Source organism: Metopolophium dirhodum, chromosome 5 (genome assembly GCF_019925205.1).
Source record: "Metopolophium dirhodum isolate CAU chromosome 5, ASM1992520v1, whole genome shotgun sequence".
NCBI lineage: Eukaryota > Metazoa > Arthropoda > Insecta > Hemiptera > Aphididae > Metopolophium > Metopolophium dirhodum.
Window position 1 is genome coordinate 3531525 of NC_083564.1, and position 26039 is coordinate 3557563.

The 26039-nt window shown below is 27.6% G+C and overlaps 2 protein-coding genes across 6 annotated transcripts; one reads left to right on the top strand and one right to left on the bottom strand.

The window, feature by feature from the left end:
* Positions 1-754: 754 nt before the first annotated feature.
* Positions 755-10234, bottom strand: LOC132945871 (carnitine O-palmitoyltransferase 1, liver isoform). 4 transcript variants are annotated; one of them, XM_061015667.1, is made up of 19 exons: positions 9901-10234; positions 7277-7430; positions 7045-7178; positions 6867-6976; positions 6633-6796; positions 6429-6550; positions 5306-5507; positions 4990-5189; positions 4712-4916; positions 4223-4330; positions 4107-4132; positions 3891-3956; positions 3497-3559; positions 2839-2950; positions 2636-2770; positions 2408-2542; positions 2184-2333; positions 1675-1884; positions 755-1613 (listed from the first exon to the last, which is right to left on the bottom strand). In XM_061015667.1, the coding sequence occupies exons 2-19, from the start codon at positions 7415-7417 to the stop codon at positions 1515-1517; spliced, it is 2382 nt and encodes a 793-aa protein (XP_060871650.1). In that variant the 5' UTR covers positions 7418-7430; positions 9901-10234; the 3' UTR covers positions 755-1514. The 4 variants fall into 4 exon arrangements, with proteins under 4 accessions (XP_060871650.1, XP_060871651.1, XP_060871653.1 ...); XM_061015668.1 differs by lacking the exon at positions 9901-10234 and adding an exon at positions 7509-7641; XM_061015670.1 differs by lacking the exon at positions 3891-3956.
* A 3029-nt stretch (positions 10235-13263) lies between these two features.
* Positions 13264-24273, top strand: LOC132945374 (uncharacterized). 2 transcript variants are annotated; one of them, XM_061015097.1, is made up of 4 exons: positions 13264-13318; positions 18502-18785; positions 21939-22437; positions 22854-24273. In XM_061015097.1, the coding sequence occupies exons 2-4, from the start codon at positions 18736-18738 to the stop codon at positions 22992-22994; spliced, it is 690 nt and encodes a 229-aa protein (XP_060871080.1). In that variant the 5' UTR covers positions 13264-13318; positions 18502-18735; the 3' UTR covers positions 22995-24273. The 2 variants fall into 2 exon arrangements, with proteins under 2 accessions (XP_060871080.1, XP_060871079.1); XM_061015096.1 differs by lacking the exon at positions 13264-13318 and having other exon boundaries at positions 18440-18785.
* Positions 24274-26039: the final 1766 nt, after the last annotated feature.

Sequence of the window (26039 nt, forward strand, 5' to 3'; positions counted from 1 at the left end):
ATGGAAGGTGACTCTGTCCATACCTTATTTGGCTATTAAAAAATGACAGCCTCCTCCCGTACCTATTTAAAATATTAATATTATATTATACAATTATTAACGAAAATGTAGTAGAATTTTACTTTTTGCGCAACTTTTCAAAACGGACTTTTCCTCTGAGATTCCACAAAGGTGTAGACAGTCTTCAACACTAATAACATAAAAATATACCTTACTATATAGGTAGTAGGTCCATAATCTAAGAAATAAACATTATACCTATTATCGGTTGTTATTTACCTATTTATTAATCATTTACTTGTATTTAAATGTTTATACCCGTGCATGTTTTGGGGCAAAATTATTTAGACTGTAACTTGTAGATTGAAGTATGCTTAATTTTTATAATGGGTAAAAATATCAACTCCCCTTCCTTTCTACACATTAACAATGTTCAGACCATAATTTATACATATTTAATAAGTAATAAAATAAACTAATGACTAATAACTAATAGCTCGTGTTGATTTCCAATGATATGCTGTTGCATTGTTAAAATTAGCCACTTGAAATTAATCGCAATGATCTTTTGTTGTCCGTTAAGTTTGTTGATTCTGTAAGAATTGTCTTATTCATTATTATATCCGATTCAGTTATTAGATACTTTATATGTAAAAACATACGTCAGGATCAACAAACTTTCTTTTATCAAGCACAATTTTAATACTATTAATTTGTAAAATGTATAGGTAAATATTAATTACATACACAGATGAGTAAAAGAAAAAACATTTATTCCATATAGCATTTATAAAATCGATATTCGATGAATTTATATTCGTTGTCTTATAAGCTAATAAGTAAAATATGTTTGTTCAAACCATTTAGAACGAGCATTTTATAGTGCCGGCTATGACTGATAGTTATAATATTTAACATTATGTTATACCTAATAAAGTAATAAATATGGAACTAATTTATTTAAAGAAAACAAATAAAAAAATCATTTTTCCTAATCTAAGATATTCACATATCATTTTCTGAGATATGAACACTTGAGCTCAATATAATATTAAATATGAGTATGGTTTTTCATTTATACTTTGATAAAAAAAATAAAACCATTATTTGAATACAAAACAAAATAACAATTTTTCTTATCAGTATTTCATCACTTATGATTATTTTACATTTAAAATTGTAAACATTAAAATAGTAAATTTAACAACTCGTAAATGTTAGAAATGTACCGAACAAAATTGAAATATTAAACTAATTCTTTTCTTTCAATAACTAACAAAAAATACCATCAAATCACAAAAACAATGTACTTAACAAAAAAAAATATTGTTTAAAAATAGTTATTAAAAATAAAATACTTGTTACTGAAAATAATACAGATTTGAGATTATGTTTAAGTTCATAATAATTAACCTTAGGACTAAATACCACAAAAATGTTATGAACATACTCTTTTTAAACAATACCATGATTAAATCAAATTAATAAAATATACTATGCAGTCAATAGCCATATTATGAGCTTGGTTGTTTTGTACTTCTTTTCCAATCGTCATGCAGTGATTTCATGTCATTAAGTGCCTCCGTAATACGAACGGCAAATCTATTTGAATCCTATAAAACAGCACAAAGAGATTAAAGACAAAACTAAAAGTTAAAAATTAAATGAACATACAGTGTGAGGAGAACTTTTTTTGCTCGAGATGTGGAAGAAAACCAGATTTTCACCAGCTATTATGTAGCTAACACCATATCCATCATTGGCTACAGGGCCAAATCCACCACCAGCAGAAATGCAATTAGGAAATTTCCTCAAGTCAAACTGAGTAGTCTGTCCATGTGGTGTTTGTGAAGTTGACAACCTCCATGGTTCACTCAATACTTTCTAAAAATGAGAAAAATATTATAAATTAATTTAAATATTAATAGACTTCACAATTTATTAAATTTAGACATTCAATATTCACTGAAGACATAACTACAAAATTATGTTTGTGCTCTAAACACAACAACAAAAATTGTCACAAGACTATATAAGGTTAACAGGTCTATTTAACAAATTGCCATTACAAACGTTGCTATATTTGTCAAATAGTACCGTTACACCTTATATGTGCATATTATATATAAACAAAGAACAATATTTTCACCAAAAATTGTACAATGATTTTAAGTTTTAGTTACGTTTAAGAAAGGGGATTCGACTTCCAAATACTTAGAAACCACATATAGACAAAACAAATGTCTGTCAATTCCTTTTCCACACATTGCATCTTGATAACCTCTTTGATGAGTTGCACATGCTTCTCTCAATAGAGTAATACGTTTGTTCGTCTATAAATAAATTAGAAATTTGAATGTTCAAATGTAGGAATTTAATTGATGTATGTCAACAGACAACAACTAACATCAACATTTGGATCCAACATCGATTTCACCCAAGTTGAAGATTCTAGAGTACAGGGTCTTACAGTTTCAGTTCTACCTTCCCTGTACAATCTGGTCATTGATGCTTCATACGTTAGACTAAACTTACCAGCGTCCTATAAACATAAAATCAAATTGTTTTGTTGGATTTTTTGTTAATATAAATTAATTTAGTATTATTATGTTATCAAAAAGTAATTATAAATTACTCTATAATATGCCAGTTGGAGTGCCATCTGAATAAAAGCATCTGGACTGACTTTAGCAGTTTTCATGAACCCCTTGCCATAATCACTGAATGCCAAAATACGCAGATCAATATCTTTTACTAAGGCTAATGAGACCTAAAATAGCAATAAAATAATAATACACAGTTTTTTAACTCCCCAAACAAAATGTGTAAAAATGTTACTTGAGTTGATTTTTCAATAGCTTCTAACACTGGTTCCAAATTCCATTGAAGCCTTATAGGTTTTGGAGGTTCCAATTCAGGAGCACCTTTTGTGTGTCCATTTTCTTGATATCTTTATGTTTGAGAAAATTAATACTATTAATTGATTTTATCAATACAATAGTATAATTATATTCATTGTGGTAAATATTATAAAGTATGTACTGTGTAAAATATTTTACACACGTGGTGTTTAATTTTGTCAGAATGCAATGATGTACCTATGATATTTAACCATAATCCGTTATTATTTTCATATATTTTCAAAAATAAAGGAACCCATCCATTTTCAAATTATAAACTAAGTATAACATTTATTAACTTAGAAAACTGTGTGATTATTATTATTATTTTTGTTTTTTGTATTGACTTGATACTAATTTATATGATGATTAATGAATAATTATTATGAATCGTGATAGTCAATAATAATTTATAATTATTAATAGCTGAATATACTCAGATGAAAATAATTATTAAATATTAAAATATTACAACCACATTATTAATAATTTTGATATAATAATTATGTAATTGGATGGCTTCCTACAAAATGAGTTATGTGTGCATAAATTAGAAAAAGGTAATGGATTAATTTATTTATTGTATGGATTATTACCCCACAACTAGATCGCCGCATAGAAAATGTTCCCATAAATGACCCATAACCGGTGCATCTGCCCTGTCATCAATGAAAACAATAACCAAGTAATAAAATTAATAGAAGCTGCCTTATCTAGTGCTTGTCTTAATCACAATACTTAGATAAATTGATGAAATTATTAATATGATAGTTCAATTATAATGTTTTGAATTTGTAGTTATGATAAAATAATTATGATGACATGCGTTTTTAATTTACCATGACAAAGAATGTATTATTGTTGTTTCTTCAAAGAAGTACCATGTCCTTAAAAATAATTATGCAAATATTCCCAGCAAGCAAAATTATAAATATATCATACAAAAAAATTTAGGCTTTATTACAGTGAAACTGTGACCTATTAAGTTACCCAGATTTTTTTGCTTCATCAAAAATGATGAACTCCCAAAGATGAGACATAACCGCGGCATCAGCCCTGTAACAACGCTTGTTAAATGCAAATTCAAAACAATATTTGAAATTTTAATTAAACATTAAACGTTTAATTCAAACATTTACAAAACGTGATACAAACATACACAACATTTCAATTACTGTTCAAATAATAATATTATGAAACACTCACCACGAATGCTCAGCATTGAACCCAACCTAAAAAAGATATTTAAATAATTAATTTGTTTAAAAACTCGTAACATTATTATTTATTTATCATGCAATATATTTATGAATAAACATTACTCTTCCGTTTGATCCAATACATAAAGTAAATGATTTATCAAACCAACGGTCATATCCTTTGCCAGTCATTAAAATTCTTCCAAATTCGTCCAACTTTTTAGAATTTTCCTAAATTAAAAATAATATATTTTAATACTAGATAAACATGAGTAAACCGTAAGTAAAATAATAAGCCTCTTCTAATTTAAAAAGATACAATAATATTATATTCTATATCACCTCAATGCAAAAAATTAATAAAACATCATTAACATATTTTTTCTTTTTCTTTTTCTCCCTCTATATTATTACTTGACCAATGACCAAGTTACATTGTTTTAGTACTAGCCTCTAATTGTCATTATATTATTATTGTATAACTATAATAAATAACCAAAACCATATTGTATAACTTATCATTGTTATTAATGTACTGTTTAAATTGGGCTAACGCCCGTTATTATATATTAAATAAATAAATAAATTAGTCACTTAATATTAACTACTTACAGGGTCATACTCATATGGAACCTCATCTAATGTAACCACAAAAGCAGCTTTCTCAATAGCATCTAAGCTTTGTCTATTTATGCCCTTAAAAAAATATTGAGTGCGCGTATTTGCCCAATGTGTTCGATCAGCAGCAGTCAAAGCAGCTACTTTTTCTTCTCCAGCATATGGTTTCTCTGTGTTATCAAGAATTGATTGTATTTGTCTAAATTATTAAATATATATATATGAATATTTTTTTTAGAATATCACTATTAAATTTTTAAAAAAATATTTACTCTTCAATTTCACAAGGATGAAGTATACGATTTTGACTATAGATAATCACTTTGAAATATCGTCCAGCATGATACACTACAATGTGTCTACTATCGTTGTAGTGAACAATTTTATCACTCACAGCACCAGGAACACGTGTTGTATTGAATATCCTTTCATATTGCCATGAACACAGAGGAACCAATCCTTGAACTCTTATCTACATAGTATAAATATTGATAAGTATATTATATTGTACTATATTTTTTATTTTTATTTATATAAAACATTTATATTTTATTTATTAATATTTTTAACAGGTAATTTTTTTAATACCGGTTCTAGTTCTTGACGTTCAATCAGTCTTCTATACTGCAAACACTGCCAAATTATCATGGCAGCGCGAGCAGCTTGAATAGATGTTGAATGTAACATTATAGCATCAGTACCATAAAAATTTGAATTAACTATTAAAGGTGTTCGACTTCTTAAATACACATATTCTTCCCACCAATCTGATACATAATTACTCGACCACCTATTAAAATCAATAGTTCATCATTTATATTTATTTTTTGTAATTGGTCAACATTTTATCATAGGTATAAATATAACACTTAATGACAGATTAATTTTCACCATAATAACGAGAAAACCTACTGCACTAAATAATAATCATAACACCAATAAAATAATATTTATATTTTTTTAAATGCAATAATTTCTAGGAACTGAGTAAGAAGAATAGCATTTCAAATAAATTTTACTATTTATAAAAAACTAGAAATAACTTTTATGATTATTATTCATTAGTCATTAATTTATTTTAACTAAAAGAATATTTGTACATAGTATTAACAGTTAATGTAGTGTTTCTTAAAAGTGACACATTTATAGAATAAATTCTGAAAACCAATGTTCAGGGAATAAAAGTGAATTAAATTTCTCATAAAATGTTATCTATAAATAACTAAACACAAGTAAAAATTTAAAAAGGTACTTTTCTGATTTTGTAGTATTTTAAAAACTATAAAATGTAAGCAAACCTAATTTTAACAAAATTCTTGAACATATTTAGGTTAACTCAACTACATTCACTCTTTTAGAAAACAATGATGTATCATAGCTTTTGAATTATAATGAATAATATGACACTAACTAGCACTGAGCTTAACATGCATAGACAAATACTCATCATTCACCACTCATTTGTATTTTGATTTAACCCACTTTTATAAAATTTTAATGGTATCAAATAAAATTGAGGTCATTTTTAAGAACTTTCATAATGGTTATAAAACAATTATTATATAATTATATAATTATATAATGATCTAACTAATAAAATGTATACCTTAAAGATAAAAAAATTCAGTAAATCATAATTAGAATTAGGTAATAATAAAATATTATTTAAATCACTCATAACATTTTAAGATAAATAAATATAAAAAAATACCATGATTTCAACCACAGATATCGCTGAAGCTTGACTGCTATACCATCTTCGAATTCATTTGCTAGCTTTATCATACTTTCAAATTCTGAATCGTTCATTAATGGACGGACACTTTTTAAATACTGTAATAAAATACAATATTAAAAATAATAACTAAAGAATTAAATATGTTATTACATAATATTAGTTATTTAAAATAATTACTCTTTTCATAGTTTGATTAACTGGAGGCAATGGAAGTTTTGGTAATGAACCTTGATAGCTGTAAAGTAATGGTTTACTTTTTGAAGAAAGTAATTTTACACCTAAGCCCCAAAGTTTGGTTTGTAAAGACACTTTATGTCCTCCTCTGCTTTCATACATCCAACCTGAATAAGCAAATAAGTGAATAATATATTAATATATAATATGTCTCAAATTATGATTTCAAATAATTACCTTTATACATTAACATGATCTTAAATGTGTACCTTACTATGTAAATCAATATTAACCAAAAAGTTAAAGATAAAATAAAACAAGATACTATTTGCCATATATAAGATGTCCTAAAAATAAGAAACATAATGATTACAAATTCTATTCAATTATAGAATACAAATTACAATTCACTTACCCAGGTAAATATTGTAATATGATGTCTGTATATTTAATAAAAGTATTATTGGCATAACGGAGAGCAAGCACAATACCCATCATAGCCCAAAGACTTTGCAATGGAGCTGGAAAAACTCCATTGCGTACATTGTTCTAAAATTTTTAAAAACAATTTCAAGATTAAAAACAATTTTAATTTTAAAACGTAATTTAGAATATCTTTGTTACAAATATTAAAATATTATACATACCTTAAACCTGGCTAAACGCTTTTTCCAAGAACGAATTCCAGATGCCCAGACTAAATGGAGCACTTCACGATCAAAATTAACATCCCAACCTTCATGGGTGATTGAAAATGAAAATGCAACTGCCGAATGAGCTTCAGCCATGATAATTAAAAATCTAAAAAGGAAATTTAAAAATGTTGAGGTATTATAAAAAGCACAAATGTACAATTATTATATTTTTCATATTTCCTACTATAATTATATAATATTCAAATCAATCAAGAATTTATCCATCCACAAAAATGTATTAGGCACTAAATAGTAAATATGGTATATACTTCATTAAGCTACATTATTGTCACATTTTACTGTTTAATGAAATTAACTATAATTAGATGTATATAAAAAAAATTCATCTTTCAACAATAAAAACAAGGTAAACAACTCAAACCAGATGAACCAAACTTGAATTTGGTTTAGCTTGCCTACTACGCTAGCCTTGTAGTTTTATCAAGGTTTTTTCTGTTTACAGTTTATTTAAGTATACTATGTACAATCATTTTACTTCCTCGAAAATGAAAATAAAAAAATACTTTCAAAATTGTAAACCAACATATTTGTTAGGGATTTAGTTAATAATTCTACACTTGTTTTATATTAAAATATATTATTCAATACCTAATAGAATTAACTCTAATATATTGTATAAGAATAAAACATTGCTTATAATATTAATATTTAATACATTTACTTTTTTTAAGATTTTTTACTTCAACAATATTTTATTTTTACATAAGAAGTTGCATAATTCACCAATATAGTATTATCTACTATATTATGCAATGCATAATTTATTCTTTATCAATTGAAGAATATAATGAAAATTACATTTTATTTTTGATTACTTAGGTACCTAAAAGCAATGAGTCTACTACTTATTTAATAAATGTATTAAATAATATATAATATATACAGTAGAACCTCAATTATCTGAACCTCCGTTATACAAACCTTCTATTATCCGAACTAAATTTAGCGTACTCGGACGTTATCTGAAGTTTCACAAAAATTTGCTATAGAAAAGCACTTTGCAGCTAGTTGTCAAATGAAAATCGATAATTTAGTCAAAAAAATATCATAGACATATTTTTAATAATGTTTAATATAATAATACATATGTAATACATAATAATCAATAATATGTATATAATTGTATGTTTAAAAAAAAAAATTGTATTTTTAAACAATTTCCAGTATTTGAACTTTTGCGTATCCGGACTAGGTGCAGTCCTAATTAGTTCGGATAATTGAGGTGTATATTAAAATAGTATTCATAGTTTCTCGCAAAGAAAACAATTTAAGTTTTAAATGCATAACTTTAATTTTAATTTTAAGCTGTTACTGAATCAATTTAAAGAATAAGTACCTAAGAAAAAATACTTAAAATGTACCTACTTCTTAAAAATATGTTTAATAACCAGGATAATAACTAAACACACTGTTTATTCTTTTTCTGTGCATTATTGCCAATAAACTATTCCGAGGATATTTAACACAATGGTTTGAATGAAGCAAAATTTAACTGACCTTTGCAAGCTACCTATTTGTATTAAATTATTATATAAAGCTCGCTTATCTTAGTTGTTTATAATTTTACTATAAAGTATTCTCTTTAAGCGACAATCTAATTATGTATAGTAATAGGAATAATGTAGTGAAAATCTACATGGAAAAAATTAAAACCTTGTTGAAGATAAATTGGTCAACTAGAATACCAAATAGTGACATTTAAAATTATAAATAATTCAAGATAATTAGAAAACAAACCTAAGTTAATGAGTAATCTATAAAAACTGAAAACAGTAGAGCATAATATTATATTACCATAAAATAGGTCACCTGAATGTTATGTGTTTTATGACAAACTGAATTTTAAATTATTAACAACCAACGACTAGATTTAATGCTATGCAAATTAATTTGGTTTAGGAAAAACAATTGGCCTAATATACATATTATAATTATGTCATATGAATTATGCTTGCATTTTAATTAAATTATACAAATTAATTGATGATAATTTAAATAAAATATGGTGACATTGATGTCCTAAAATAGTAAATAAAATTAAAAATAATTAATTTAATTGGTCTACACAAAATGTATTTTAAAACATGTAATTTTATAATATTTTACTTATATACTGTATACAAATACCTATCTTTTTTTTTTTATTAAATATAAATAAATATACGAGTATCTACCTATAAGTTTTAGATCAAATGAATGCCAAGCACGGTGAAAATAATATGTGGGTAAAGAAATAAATTTGTTCAAAACCAAAAAATGTATACGATTTAAATATAAATACAATAATAAAGAAATAAAAAAGAAATAAAAAAGTAAATTAAACAATAAATGTAATTCTTACGATTTTTCTGAATCAAATAGATGTGCAACAATTACTAATAAGCATTATTATTTATACTCGCCTGCTTAATAACTTAATTAAGAATTAGACCGTTTAAGCATTAGTCCAGTCATTTAATTCGAACATTTTGGGTTTGTTATAATATTGAGACACGCGCAAGGTTCTAAGGTTTCAAATTGAGATATTAGTGAAATATTGTGCGAAAAATAATTACCCCGAAACGTATTCACAGCACGTCAGGAGGTTCAATCGCTCGACGCAACAGTGTTTAGATCACCATTGAAACGTATTTTGGTTTGTTTGTTTTCTTCTGTCTGTCTCTCTTTTAAATAGAGAACGAAAAACGAACGAAAAAGTGAAAGTAAAGACAACAGTAATAATAATATTAGTAAATCCCAGTCGAGCGGACGTCAACCAGGGACGTCAAGACAACGACGACGAACAGAAGCGTCTGAACTACTGAATAACGCGATAGCGAATTCCGAATAGTGAAATAATTATCGACGTCGGCTGACTGATAATCGTCTGATTGTTCTGGTCTCGAAACAATAATACATAATAATAGACTTACCCGAAAAATAAAAAAAACGAAAGATAGCAGTTATCACATTATCACATATCAGCACAGTTATAGATAGTACTATCTTTAATCGTGCATATCAGTAGTTCTCCAAATCACGGTGTATATGCATAGACCGAGGACCGAGTATCAATACACAGACCTAATGAACTAATGGACATTCCACTCCGCCCTGCCCTCGATGCACGGGAATCATAATATAAGAGAAAGAAAGAAGAGAGAAAAGAGAGAAAAAACATAAAAGGGGAAATCATAAACGTGTAATACTGTATTCCCCCCCACGTTCTCTTTTCTCTTTTACTCTATATCGTACCCCTGACCTCTCTCTCTCTCTCTCTCTCTCTCTCTTTCTAAGCGCTGTCCATTGGTTTAAAGGTCTATGTGTATATGCATAATATATTTCATAATAATATACTCTGCGGTGATACTATAAATATTGTTCTACGGTGAATTATACTACTATTGCCACTACAGAATATAATATAAATTTATACCATGGTTTATACAATACATTATCCATGATCGTTGGGACTTGAGGCGTAGAACAATCATGGTTGGTGCAATTATTCGGTATTCCAATGATATTTGTGGCGCACTAGCGTTATCTGTGTGAAAAGGCACAACTTCCATTTCCATACATTTTTTTATGCCGCACTGTTTTAAATATAATATATTATTATATGATATTTCACAATAATATTATAATATTATGTTTTTTTAATTATCATTTATCAGTATTCAGTAAAGACTGTAGGATTTTATAAATTATAATACACTAATTAAAACAATTGTTTTTGTTAGTATTAATATTATTACAAAAAAAACATATAAAAATAGTCTTAAATTATTAATACATATTATATAAGTACACGGTACTATAATAACAGTTTGATAGATCGTCAAAATTTCATTTAAATTTTAATTCATTTAATGCATTGGTCATTAGGGCTACGTTGCCCGATCTATCTATCAGTACACCCTACCTATATGACGTTTTCCTCTTTTCCAATTTTTTTCTTTGTAAGAGGCACATATATGGGTATACTCATCTTTGGAAGTTGTCTGACACGAGTGACACACTAATTTGTATTAATAATTTAAAATGTATTCGCCGCAATGCTGCCGAGTGGGTGGATGTCACGTCCCCTCCAATACTACAATCCAATGGTTTACCCCTAAATCAGGGGCGTCAGTACTCATTTAAATGAGTAAGGGTAAACTTACCCTACCTATTCATACATATACAATTTTGACCCGCCTCATAATATAGTATAATAAATTTATAATATTATAATATTGATCCGGTATTTTAAAAATTGTGTTATAGAAACGGTTTTTCTATAGGTAGTTAGGTACTATTGAATATTGATCATGGCGAAGACTGAAGACCATTTTAAAATAAGAAGAGAATATCGACTTCCCCAATAAAAAGGGAAGTAACTTAATTTCATTTTATAGCTCAATCGGAAGTATACTATATAATAAACCTATTTATTTAATATACATAGTACCTATTCAATAATCAGAAATAGGTTATAGGTATGATAATTAATTGTCATTTGTCCAATTTGCCATGTTATTTATTCACGTTGTATGTGCTATATAACTGATGTGAGCTCGGTACATTTAGCAGGTAAATTCCAATAATTTAAATTGAAAGTGTGATACAGATAACATACCAATATCATTTCGTTTTCTATATCATGGCGCAGATTACCAAAATTAATATTTAATAATGTGTCACAAATCAAGTAAGTACCAACATACATGTTGTTTTTATATTTGGAGCTGATTACGAAGGTACGCACTCAAATTTATTTAGTGGTGGTGAAAAATACCATAGACAAATCAGTATAAAATAACATAATATAGTTAATAATTATATTAGGTATATTATGCCTATGCAAAATTGAAAATACAATCTCCCAACAAAATAATATGTTTTCTTATCTGAGCCGACCACACAATGTCAATATAATATATTAAGATATACAGAGTGATTCAGATTATTTTTGGAATTTTTAAATACATACAAACAATTTTTCCGAAGTCATTAGATTTCTTCTGCTGAGTACTTAAGCCTTAAGGAGTTTCCTGTGAAGATACAGACTACTGTTTTTCAAATAACAAATTTTCTTCTATAGGTACCGTAAATTATTTAATGAATAATTTTTCTGAAAATGTTGACGAATCAGAATCGAAATTCGAAATAGTAGTTTGAGTTATTTAACTTTGTACTTTTGTATTTTAACTATGAGGATAATTTTATGATAGGTCCATGATAAATGAGGAATTCAAAGACTAGGGTGATTTGAAAATTGTAGTGATTAATATTAATCTATATCAACATTAATAATTTGTAAAAATGGTCAATCATAATAAATACTATAGCAAATATTACATCTACTTTTTATTTTTGGAAAATCATTTTTAAGGACTATTATATTTTATTGGTTTTTGAATACCTATATTTAAAAATTCCAAAAATCAGAATTTTTATAAATTCATTATCTGTTTAAAAAAAAATGGAGGGTTGAGTATCTATTCTTGATGAATCACTCAATCACTGTGTATACAGAATATGTAGTTATGTATTATTATCATGCAACTATTGCGACTATGCGAAATGCAACCATGACGTATGAAATATAAAAATATTGGTAGGTTTCTCACGTCTTTACAATTTACATTAATTAATATAATAATATGGAAGTTTACGATTGGACCGCTCCACTGTGTGCCAGGTAACCTAACCTAACCTATACATGTTTTATATATTGTGACATTTTGTGAACTTACTTTTAATTTATTTAAATTTAGGAGGTAACGCAAGCATATACTTATTATACCTTTATTGGCTTTATTATATCATAATATATTATAGATCACTATTATATTGTCTATGAAACTATTTTCATCTTGTAAATTATAATTAAATATCATATGAAAATATTTATTTTAAGTCAGTAAATTGTGTAAATTTATTCTAAACACCGTGTGAATTTTATACGTAAAAGTCGTAAAACGTGTAAGATGTGCCTGTAATATATAGGTAATATATTATAATAATGAATAATGATTAATTATGTTATAATATAAACTATAGTCTATTATATTATTATACAAAAAATTATCAAACTTTGCTATAGTATGACATAATATTATCTAATCGAAACATATAGGTATACACATACAATATACACTTATAACAAATAACTTAGTACAATAGTACTTACCTACCTATGTATATTACTACAACTTAGTACATAGTATAACCTACCAATTAGTTATTATCCTAACATATATTAGTTATTAACCTAATATTTTGTGCTAGACGTGACACAATAACAATGATTATGACAATAATTCTTATAGTAATTGTCCAAATTTAAGAATATCTTAAGCATAAATACCTAAACGAGTACCTACTAACGAGTGTATATACGACTACACTGACGTAATTTGGTCCTGTTTGTGTGGGATTCAGGAATTGAAACATTTACCCTCCACCACCAATATATTAATAAATTGTCAATACCTAGTGATTAGTGTTTATTACGAAGTAATATTATTTTAGCTATGTACTGCTAGCATACCTATAGGGGAGTCGGCTTTTTATGTATTTTATTATTTATAAAATATACTGTAGTATAATAAATAATAATATTAATAGTTAAATAAGTAGGTAGGTAATTAAATATAGTTCGCCAGTTTTTTTAAAAAAAGTCATGGGGGGGTACGAAATCCAACCTTCCCCCCCCCCGTAATTACGCCACTGTACGGCTATAGGTATGCCTACTAATGTACGAGTATAATATTTATTAATCATAGTCCATCGGGCATAGCATTATAGAATATAGTGACATAGCACACTGTATATAAATGGCGACGGTGCGACACATGTTTAATAATCCTTCAATCTATACTGAAAACTGGAACAAAGTCGTACAAAGAGTTACCTTGTTAATTACAATATCAAATACATCTAACGTCGCAACTATAGGTATTACATACCTACACTTTGTTTCGAGCTATATATTATTCATAGTAGCCGCAGTTAAACAAACAACAATGCATCAATCATTATACATGCAGACATGCTAATACGTTTTGTTTTCATATGTCCCTACATATTTCACCCACATACACACAATGCAATAAACAGGGTGATTTTTTTTTTTTGCGTAAACCGGGGGCAATATAATATTATCTCACCTTGACGACTCCAAATAATATAATAATATATAGTACAACTTGTTTTATCTTTTAATTGTAAAAAATATTTTATATTTTATTATGATAAAATGTAATACTTACTAGTGATGATAAAGTGTAATAATAAAGCGTAGAATAATACTGCTGAATTGTCAACTTGAAGTAATTAAACATGTCCAAGGCCCAAGGGCATCATAAAAATATAATATTCACGTAGGTCGTTTCTTTATTTTGTTAAAAATGCATGGAGAATCGGGAAAGTTCTTGCAGTTTTCTATAACAGAAGTTATTTTATAATATATCCCGAATACTTTATGTAAGTACATTTATTATACGAGCTAGAGCCGTAACAATATTGTTTATTCACTACAAAAATAATCTACCTACCTATATTTTTATTACGCACGATCGAATCGTTGTAGTGTTGTACCTAACCTTTTGGGCCAGTAACAGCCTACCACCCACATTCGGTACACACCGGGGCAGCAGCCGGGGGGGCATTGACGATTGACTGCAGACTGTCTATCCTAACGAGTAATAACGAAGAACGTATTATGATGATAATTAAAAGTACAGAGATAGAAATAATATAACTGTATAGTATATTGTTCATTTGTTTGTGCAATACGACGCCTATGTAAGGCGAAGAAAAGAAGAATATTAATTAAACTTAAGAGGACGTTACAGTACGTTACTATCTAAATCCGCATGCGTTGTCTACAAACGCATAACATAGCAAATTGCACGCTCTGAATAATCCGTTTAAGAGAACGTGGCACACGCATGTGGTGCTGTCTCCGTCTTACACGCGTACGACATAGGTAGCAAATTTTCGTTCGCTAGTTTCAATAGGGTGCTGTCAGTTTTGATATTAGAGTGAATTCACCTATTATTAAACTTTTAGCTAGGTGACAAACATTAAATGCGTTCTGTCGTCGGTTTTTTACGATATTTTATTTTTTAAGTGAGTCATGAGCACTTTAAAACTATCGTATTATAACTCGCTTTAAAATTAAAATAGAAAATAAATTATGAGATTCACTAATAATCTTATGTACTTATAAATTTGACAATAGGTGAATACTTGACTATAATATTAAACATAGCAGAATTAAATGAATTATTTATTCAGAATGTACAATTTTCTATGTTATTTTTGTGAAAAAAACATTAAGCTCGAAATATAATAATTATGCAGGATAAAGTCTATTATGGCTTGCATATAATACATTTTTTAAGAATATTTAAAATAGTAATTAAAGACGATAACTGTCACGAATAAGTGCCTTGCCAGATTGAAATAACATAATATTATTAAATAATTGGTTGAACTATTGCCAAATAAACAGTTCGAAGTAATTTAATTCTGAATTCATTATAACCCAAATTTAATTTAAAACGTCATGTCGTCATCTTTGTACGATTATCATTATCCGATATCACGGAAAAAAAATTAAACCGTGTCTTCTACATTGTGGTCCTTATATTACATGCGATATAATTTACTGTATTGCCTACATGGAACATATCTGCTTCACGCTCATTATGGCTAAATTTAGAAACAATGATTTTCCGTTCTACCGCGTGACGGTTTCAATCCGAATGTTTATTATAGTAGGTATACACGGCAGTCGACATGTCGGCATCACCATTCGGTTAGAGAAGGTTAAGACCATGATCTCGGTCGCACAAATACCATAATCCTCTAACCAGAAATACTCGCTACCTCGATTTGGAACATTCCTAGTTAATCAAAAGTAAAACATAAATCAAAATACCAATCCTCGGTCATATAGCTCACGCCTGATGCTGGCATATAGGCCAAACGGCCAATTACAAAGCAAACGTCGTGGAGATCTGAAAAATGTCACACACACTTCATACACACGCCCGAGTTCCGTGGCTTTGATTTGGACTATGGAGTTTGAGTAATAACCATGAAACACCGCCAGGTTGCATAAAAAAATTGATTAATTATTGATGGTTCAATAAAAATCATGGGTCACTGTCACTCACTGAGTCATGTTTATTGGTAATTTATAGATATTAAAAGTGCACAAAACACAAAAATAAATTTTAATTTTAATAAATGTTCAATTATAAGATAAATGGTATAGGTTTAACTATAGAGCCTTAATAGTTAATATATTATCTAGGCTCTCTAAGTTTAACGTTTTTAGTTTCTACTAATACTATTCAATGAATTAGCTTTTTTTTAAATTTTTGTTGTACTATGTTATGTGTTTCCGTACACTTAAGACGTTAGTCACTTATCACAACATGACATGGCGCAACCGGCCATTATATTTTTTAGTATTTTTAATATTTAAAAAAAAACTAAATGTTTTATTAAAATGATGATAGTTCTATCATCTTTAGCACACAAATGCTCAAATAAGAATTTTTAGGAATTTTTTTATTTTTTTAATACAGGGTCTCTTATTTATCTTATCTTTTTATTTATTTTTAGATTCTGAGCGAAGAAAAGGATCAGATCTATTAGTTTTAAAATTACGTTTATTTTAATTTTTTGTCTTTAGACACAGTTAATAAACTTTCGAGTGGTAAAATCGGTCCAAAAGTTACGTTCAGTCACTCTATGTCTCTATAGTTCGAAAATGTACAAATTGCCCCTTTGAAAATGCTCAGGTGCAGCATGAAAACATAAAACATAATATATTCAATGCAATCTCGATTTTAAAATATTTCATAAATGTATTATATAATATCATAATTTATTTATGTGGATATAATTCAACAAAATATATTTTTATATCATTTTGCACGGGGCCCAGCCATTTGTAACGCCAGCCCTGGCAGACATGACACATTGTTTGTTCAAAGAAACCAACAATAAAATAAAATAGAATAATAATCTAGAATATCTAGATATCTCGGACTGATATTGTTTTCCTAATTTTAATATAATGGTAGTCAGTAAAGCTTGTATGTAATATATCATATATTCACATGATTTTGTTTCTGCAGCAAAATTGAAAAATACACCATCGGCACTTTGCTGTACCTACATATAACAATTATGAATTTGTGGATGACTTCTAACCTTTTATCATCTATCAAATTGTTTTTTATACATATATTCGTAGGATGTAACTGCATAACATGCCACTATATATAATTATATAAATAATAAATATGTATTTTATTATATAATATCACGCAGTTATAATATATAATAATAATTAATTAATACCCACTCAGTTATTTTTCATCGACATCTGATCCTCATAAATATGTCTGTGATGTTCACGTAAAAAGTATTAAATCTTAAATAATATTGCGAAAAATTTACGCGGACATACAGTGGTGCACAAACACTAATGTGGTCTGCAGTGATTTAATCTTTCATGCGAGTAAAATCAAATCAACACATTTACCTTGAAACAGCATACCTACAGTGTTCATACAAATTTTAAATTAAATAATCGGTACTTAATTTTTGTATTTTGGAAAAGAACAAATCTACTAAAATCCATTTGCATAATACTATAATAATATAATATAAATAAAAGTACCACTGCTTGTATAAGTGTATAACTGCAATGAAAGACTGAATTGTATGGTATTATACTTAAATACAAATAATATATTATAATATATTATAATTTCGTTGGAATAATCGAAAACTAAAAACATTATATATATAATACATTTATATCATACGCAGTTTGAAAAATGTAACTCACCATTTTTCGGTTAGAGCTTATTCAGATATCCTTAATTAGTAAAATCTATTAACTTACATTGAGTACTGTACTGTAGTTAAAAGAGTTATGTAGGTCTGTATTATTGTTTTTATAAATATATACAAAATAATACAGTAAAAGTATTTTATGCCTTATTAACTAATAACTATTAACCAAGTGATCTATATTTCAAAGTCTTCATAATATAATTATTGCGGAAATAATATAACATTATAATTGAATTATCTGAACCGTTACGGTTTTATATACCTACAGTGTAATTGATTGAATTTGTATGTTCAAATTGTGACAGTTTTGAATTTTTGATTATCAAATGTTTAAATGTATATACATACCTACTTAACGTGTCTTGCTTTTGACATGCTCGTCTGATACGGTTCTACGGCTAAAAGTAACGGAAATACGACTACTAGTCAGAAGTTCTTGGATGCAGGATAATTTTCAAATGTATTATAAATATTCGGAAAACATTCAAAAGTAAACACTACTCAGTACCTACTCACTAGTCACGGGTACAGCTGTGAACATGGAAAGGTCTTATGGTATTGACGATTATCAACCATCAAGAGGCAACGGGTAAGCAATAACTATATTATTTTCATTATATAAAACATCTAAATAATAATACCTAATATATCTAGTTTTAATTAATTTGTTTCTTGAAGTAATTATAGTACCTAGGTATACGGATAAATAAAATGTTGCTAAAATATATAATAAATTAATAAATTACAAAAATTATAATCATAATACAATAATAAGTGAGGTCTATGCGAAGTACTTTTATAATATTATTGTTATTAGGTATTAACAAAATAACACATACTATTTACTGTGTTTAGGATAAACAGTATTCTTGAAGCAGTTAAAATATTAAATTTAGTGCTAAGTGGAAATAGTTTATCAAAATTGAATTGGTTTTGTTGAATTAATAATTCAACAACTCGTGTCATAGATGGACAAAGTCAATCAGTCAGAATTAATACAAGGCTTGTTTTGTGAGCATAATTTAGCATTACGTGCCCTGCAAACTTATATTAACTTATAATATGAAGTATGTAGTGGCGTGGTGAAGGTTGTCTACAGGAGCGGCCGCTGGGTGGGTATTGGGTAATGGGTATTAATTTTTAGCATACTTATGTACATAATATACTACAGGATTAATGAAGTACTAATGTAAAAAAAGGGTGGCAAGTGGGTACCGCTCTGCTGTTCATTAGATGTCAAATGGGTCATTTTAATGGATGTGTTACATTTTAAATCAATGATATAAAATCATTTTACACGAAAACCGAAACGGAACGAAGACTATATTACTATAAATATATTTTATAATATTGATATTAAAGTAATTTATACTAACAGTATGTTATGTTTACTTTGTCGAAAACATTTAATTAGTTACACTTTAAAAGTTTTGTGCACCCACGAAAAATATTTTTAAATTACAAAAAAATAATTAAAAACGTTATTTTTCGTATAGGTACATATCTAATTTTAAAATGTCTATAAAAATAACTGTGTGAATATATTTTTAGAGATTTGGGTTACAATATCAACTACTTATGAAAAACTATGTTTTAGTTTTTCAATCTTTAACTAAAAAATGTATCATTTTATACATTTTTAACTACAGTATAATTTGCAATTATTCGTCATTTTCTTTTCATCACTTACATTTGAAAATGTTTTATTCATTTCTAACTGAAAAGTAAATTGCAAATTTTCGAGACTGATGAATTCCGTCATCATCATTTTATATACACAATAAAATGTTCAAAAATATTGATTTGTTTTGAACTGTTTACGGACATTTTTAGTTTCCATTTTTTTTTTTATGAATGTCAATGAAATTTTATTTGTTGGGTAAAAAAACTTGAAAATCTAATACAAATAGCTTTTAATATATTTTTACAGTGACGTTTGTAAAATATTAATAATCCATAGTCAAAATTCTTTTTCATAAGCATTTAAAGTTCAAATTTTGCACGTTTTCACAAAAATGTGCAAATTATTTTGAGTTGAAAATTCCTAAAAATTTTTCTTTTTAAGTCTAAGATTTTCAAATGTAATGCAAAACTTTATATAAGGCTATTTAGCTTTATAAAAATGTCTATAAGAAAATCAAATTAAATTTTTATGAGCGTTTGAAATTCATATTGATTTTTACAACATTGGATATTCACTTGACTTGTCATGTAGCGATTTTCTTATTTTGTTGTAATTCAAAAAGAAATAACCGTAAATTCTTGAAATTTATATCATAAATTTGTTTTATCAATTCATATACTTGCTAAAATTTTAAAAATATTTTGACTTTCTTTGAGCTGTTTGTGCAATTTAAATTTTCAATTTTTTTTTCTATTATTTTTAACAAAATTTTATTTGTTAGGACAAAAGTTGTCAAAGTTTACTACAAAGCTCCTGATATATTGCTTAAATAGCAGTGTTAAAATACATAAGCACAGTTTTTTTATAAGCATTTAAAGTTCGATTTTTGACAACATCATCAAATTTAAAATTTTAAAATGATTTTGTAGTTAAAATGTATAAAATGTTAACTTTTATAGCTAAGGATTGAAAACTTACAACAAGGTTCCACATAAGTAGGTTATTCTGTAACCAAAAAATCTCAAAAGTACAAAATGTTCAAATTTAGAGGAGATTACATATTATAAATAACCAATAATAACGATTTCAGTTACTTTGTTCTAATTTTATAATATTAATTCAACTTACTGGCTACCGTATTAATAATAAGTAATAACAATATAAATATAATATAAAAAAAAATTGAATTGTACAATAACATATAATATTTAATGTAGAAATTAACACCTGTAAGCTAATAACCTATGTAGTTGATGCTTAACCAATAAAAAAAAAAATATCCACACTGACAAACCATCAACGCTCAGAATAATTGTTTTTCGTATACAATGATATTATATCGTTTAATTCAAATTTAATACCATCCATTAAACAGTGACCCATTTGTAACCTACTGTACAGCAGAGCAACATCCACTTGCCCACCTTTTTTCCTTATTTTTTTTTAGTTTTTACCACGTTTTTGAAAATGACTCAATTTTTTTTATTTCTACCCCCCCCCCCTTAAAAAAAATATACCAACTAGATTCACTTTCCTATATCAGCAAAAAGATGCTGAAGTAGAAAATTGGACACCAATATTGTTTTGCTACGCTCAGAATCTTAAAAAATAACTTAAATAATAAACTAGAAGCTATATATGTTATTGTACCTAAATAAATAAATGTTAAGTAAATAATAAATATAATTTAGTTTAACGTAATTTTTTTATATGTCTCATAAAATATTGGGTGGGTAGAATAAAATCTTTGCTCCTTGTGTGAATATAGCTCGCCACGCCACTGGTAGTATGTACTTGTTTTTAATTTAAGTAAAATTAACCAAGAAATCTAATTGATACACCATTAATTTCAAACTTTAATACTCAAAATAATAGGAATTTTAATTAAAAATCTAAACAAGTGCAGGGAACATATTGATATTTTTATTATATTTTTGTAAAAACAAATGCATAGACGCTGTTCTCTGGATATGGTCGGTATTGTGTGACAAGGAAAACACGTGTCTAGCATAATATATAATATGTATAGTATTATAAACACGATTTTTTGGCCATATTCTATTTTTATTAAAATATAATATAATGTATAATAAAATATACATATTTTTTTTATTACAGTTTAGGTTTTGGCCTAGAACCGTCAACATTTATATCGGTACTGGCATTTCTGGCGTTCCTGCTACATGCGCTATTAATACTACTTATACCGACGCTGAAGTCATTTTTCACCGGGCCTTTTTTCGGCCACGGGTATGCCAACGGCATTGGCTACAGCAATGGATTCGGTGGTGGTGGAGGATTCGGAGGTGGGCCCGGATTCGGTGGCATGGGCTATGGAGGTCTGCAGAACGGAGGCTACGGGACCGGTGGTGGTTTCGGTTACGGAGCCGTTCCATCCATATTAGGTGGCGTCAACGGCATATTGGGTACGGGGCTTTTGGGCACGACGGGGTTATTGGGCACGGGGCTGTCTGGACTATTTGGTCCAGGGGTTGGAAGCTTAGGGGCGGCGGCACCAGGGGCTGCGGCGGCGGGGACGCCGATTACCCGAGGCGCGAGCAGGAGTAGATCAGTCGACGGTGAAAACCGAACGTGGGTTTCCGAAGACGAAACGCAAGTGAGTCAAAATTTCATAATCACGCACTTATAGCCACTCAGGTATTAGGCACCACGTGTACGTGAACTTACATAGAATAAAAACAAATGGTATTAACCCCCCCCCCCTCATCCCACAACAGTGAGCAAATTTCTGCTTCGGTAAAACAATATTATATAATATAAACTAGGTATATGTAAATTTAGTTTATGCAAACCATACATGTTTCTTTTAACTATCATTCTTTTCAACATCCACGCATTATTGTTGAGTACCTATCTATATATTATGTTTAAACGAATTTAATTTATGATATTCAGATATTATAAATGTGTAAACAATATATACATTATATAATATTAAGTATATATATATATATGTATATTGGAAAGTGGAAACACAACGCGTACCTAATACAAAAACTTATCGTTTTACAGGTAAAACCTACAGCTGAAGTAGACGGGTCAACGGGACGAAATATAAATACAAACAGATTGCTGAGTAAATGTAATTTTTACTTTTGTTTACTTGGCAAAACGAAAATTGATCATATGTTAGTGTTACGAGAACGTAAATAATAATATTATATATTAAGGAATATAACATATATATTAGTTACATAGGTATAATATAAGAAGTGTCACGACATGTTTGTCCTTAAATAACATACCAAATATAATATATACATAAAGGTACCTGAGTGGCTTTGTTGTCACTCGTCGCAACTATGTATAAATATATATTTCACTCTACTCACCACTCACCAACTCCTGCAGCCAAAACTTTAAGTGTACACAACTATTTGAATACCTACAAAATGAAAATTTATCATTCGACTTTTGAAATATTATAAGTTATAACATATACATTTACTGTTTAAATTTATTGTGTCATTATATTGTTAATAATTTTATTATGAAAACATTTTTATCAAAACTTTGTATTAACTACCTATAAATTATAATAATTATGGCAATGTAAATCTATAGATAGGAATCAAATGATAATTTTTTCAAATAAAAAAATGTACCTATTGACAAGGACAAACACGTGAGAGACATTCTATTATACGCATTCTAAACATATAATACAAATTACAATACAATACAATACAATACTAAACTACTCAGAGTTATAATTTATCACATTAGATGTAAAGCATTATACATTTATGCATAATGTAACTTGTAAGTATTTAATATTTATATTTTAATTCGTATAAATGTATAATATGTTAAAACATATTATAACAATATAACTTAAAAGTAATGCCCAACGATAATTATCTAGATATGTGGTCTTTATAAAATATTTACCATTGAAAAATCAATTGAGTAGACGTAAAACACGTTTATACTTTAAAATCCAACATTTAAATTTAATTCACTTATAAAATAAATTCTAAACCATATTAATAAGCTATATAGCATAAGTCATAATTTTGCCATTTTGGGTGCTGTCACTATAATAACATGTGTATAATTTTACTCGAAGCATAATATTATGTTAACTTTAAGAACCTAACTTATCCCTATTCCCTATTAAATTATTATTATACAATTAATATTGATTATTGTACCTATGCCTTCCTTGTTAGCTAAATCGGTCAATACTTAATAAAATATTTATAGTAGGCATTGTAAAATATTAATGCATTTGACTTATAATTTATATTGATCTTATAGGGAGTTTTAAGTTCATGCAAAGGTGGAAGTTATTGTTAACCTATATTATAAATTAATGTTAATTAGATATAAAGTTTTTAGACATATTATGATTCGTGGTATATATATTAATGTTAAAAGTATTTAAGTAGGTAGTAAACGATTATTATTGTACCTAAAACATTATTTTACTACAGTCTAAAGCTGTGTGGTCTACTAAGTACTAGTGTTAACTATGTATTAATTGTAAAATAAAACCATGCATTTTTTTTTTAGAATACATCATTTTGTATTTTATTTGTGTCTCTAATTGCTAATAAGTCAGGAGGAAGGACAAAATAACACTATCGACAAAAAAATGATATTATCTTCAACTTTAAAAACGTCATTCAAACCCATTGTATCTTATATTTTTAAATTAAATATTTTCTCTGCTTACTAGGTTTGTTTGACCGGCTAAGAAAAAATCGTATATTATATTATCATACTTAACTGCCTCAAAAAGTACACTTCAGCTTTCCTAGCCCACTAGTAACCCAGCCTGACCATTTTTCTTAGTTTAAATATTCCAATTTGTAGTATAGCGAGGGAAACAATAACTTTGGTGGACTTCGTAAATATCAATCCAAAAGCTCCAAGTTCTGTTTATGATATTACTTATAATTTGAAAAGGTGCATATTTTGTGTCTAGCATTATAATAGGTTATAGCACACCACTTTTTTCACATTCCTAGATCCACCTCTGTTAATAATTTATACTGATTAGCAATTCTTTACATATTATACCTATTATATTATCATTATAAAATTTCATATATATCTTTTAAAAATGGACTGTATAAATGGAAGGTACTTATAGGTACATTAAGCTCCACACAGCGTGACAATGTGACAGCTACAAAAAATAAAAAAATATAACGAGTTATGATGACATAATAAATAATATTATGTTAAACATCAAATGGATCAAACTAAAAAAACAGACCCGCAGCAGAAAAAAACAGTAGGTACCAAGCGGCCCGTATCTATAAAACGTATGTTCCTACTTCATCTCTTCTGTATATCATTGAGACATAATATAGGTATTACTATATAGCCATATAGGTACGTAATATAATATATTATCAGCGATTACAAATGTATTCCACGAAAGAATGTATAGTATAGATTGTACACAATACTGCCGATTGCGGTAAATTGAAAAGACCATAGAGCCTTCTTATAAGTCATAAAAAATAATTCGATATAAATTAATATTCATGATCTTACATAAAATACTGGAATATTGGAAATATAATCAAATTTCAATAATTAATTATGTGTATAAAAAATAATACATTTTCAGTGAAAAAAAAAACAAAAATACGAAAGTTATAAAAATTATATTATATTCATGCACTTTTAGAACTACGGCCTGGGTGGCACGTCGAATTAAACTTCGTAAGACCATAAAAACTAATGATTTCCGGAAATTAATTTTTGAATCATAGTTCTTATCTGGTTGTAACATATATAGGTTTCCAAAAAAAAAATGAAAATTTTGCGTGGCGCTAAACTAGGTTATAAAATTTAATTTAAAAAAAATTTTGTTTGAAAAAAAATTTCAAACCAATCCCCCCCCCCCTCCTTCTAAAATTCCTGGGCACTCCTCTGTTTTGAGTTATTTATAGGTATAAACAATTGTTGAGTTTTACAATATTTTTTCTAACTATTGTCGATAAAAAATGTTTCAATTTAATAAATTATTGGGTTAAAAGAGAACAGGGCAAATGCACGATATTTTTCAGGGGTTTTTGGAAATTGTCTTCAAATTATCACATCTAATTATTATTATATACAGTGATATTAATGGTGCGTTAAGTTTCTATTTTATAATAGATCGATGGCCAATAGGTTACCTAAATCACATTTTAGATTCTGAGTGGAACGATGTATTGATTTTACAATGATGTGTTTTTT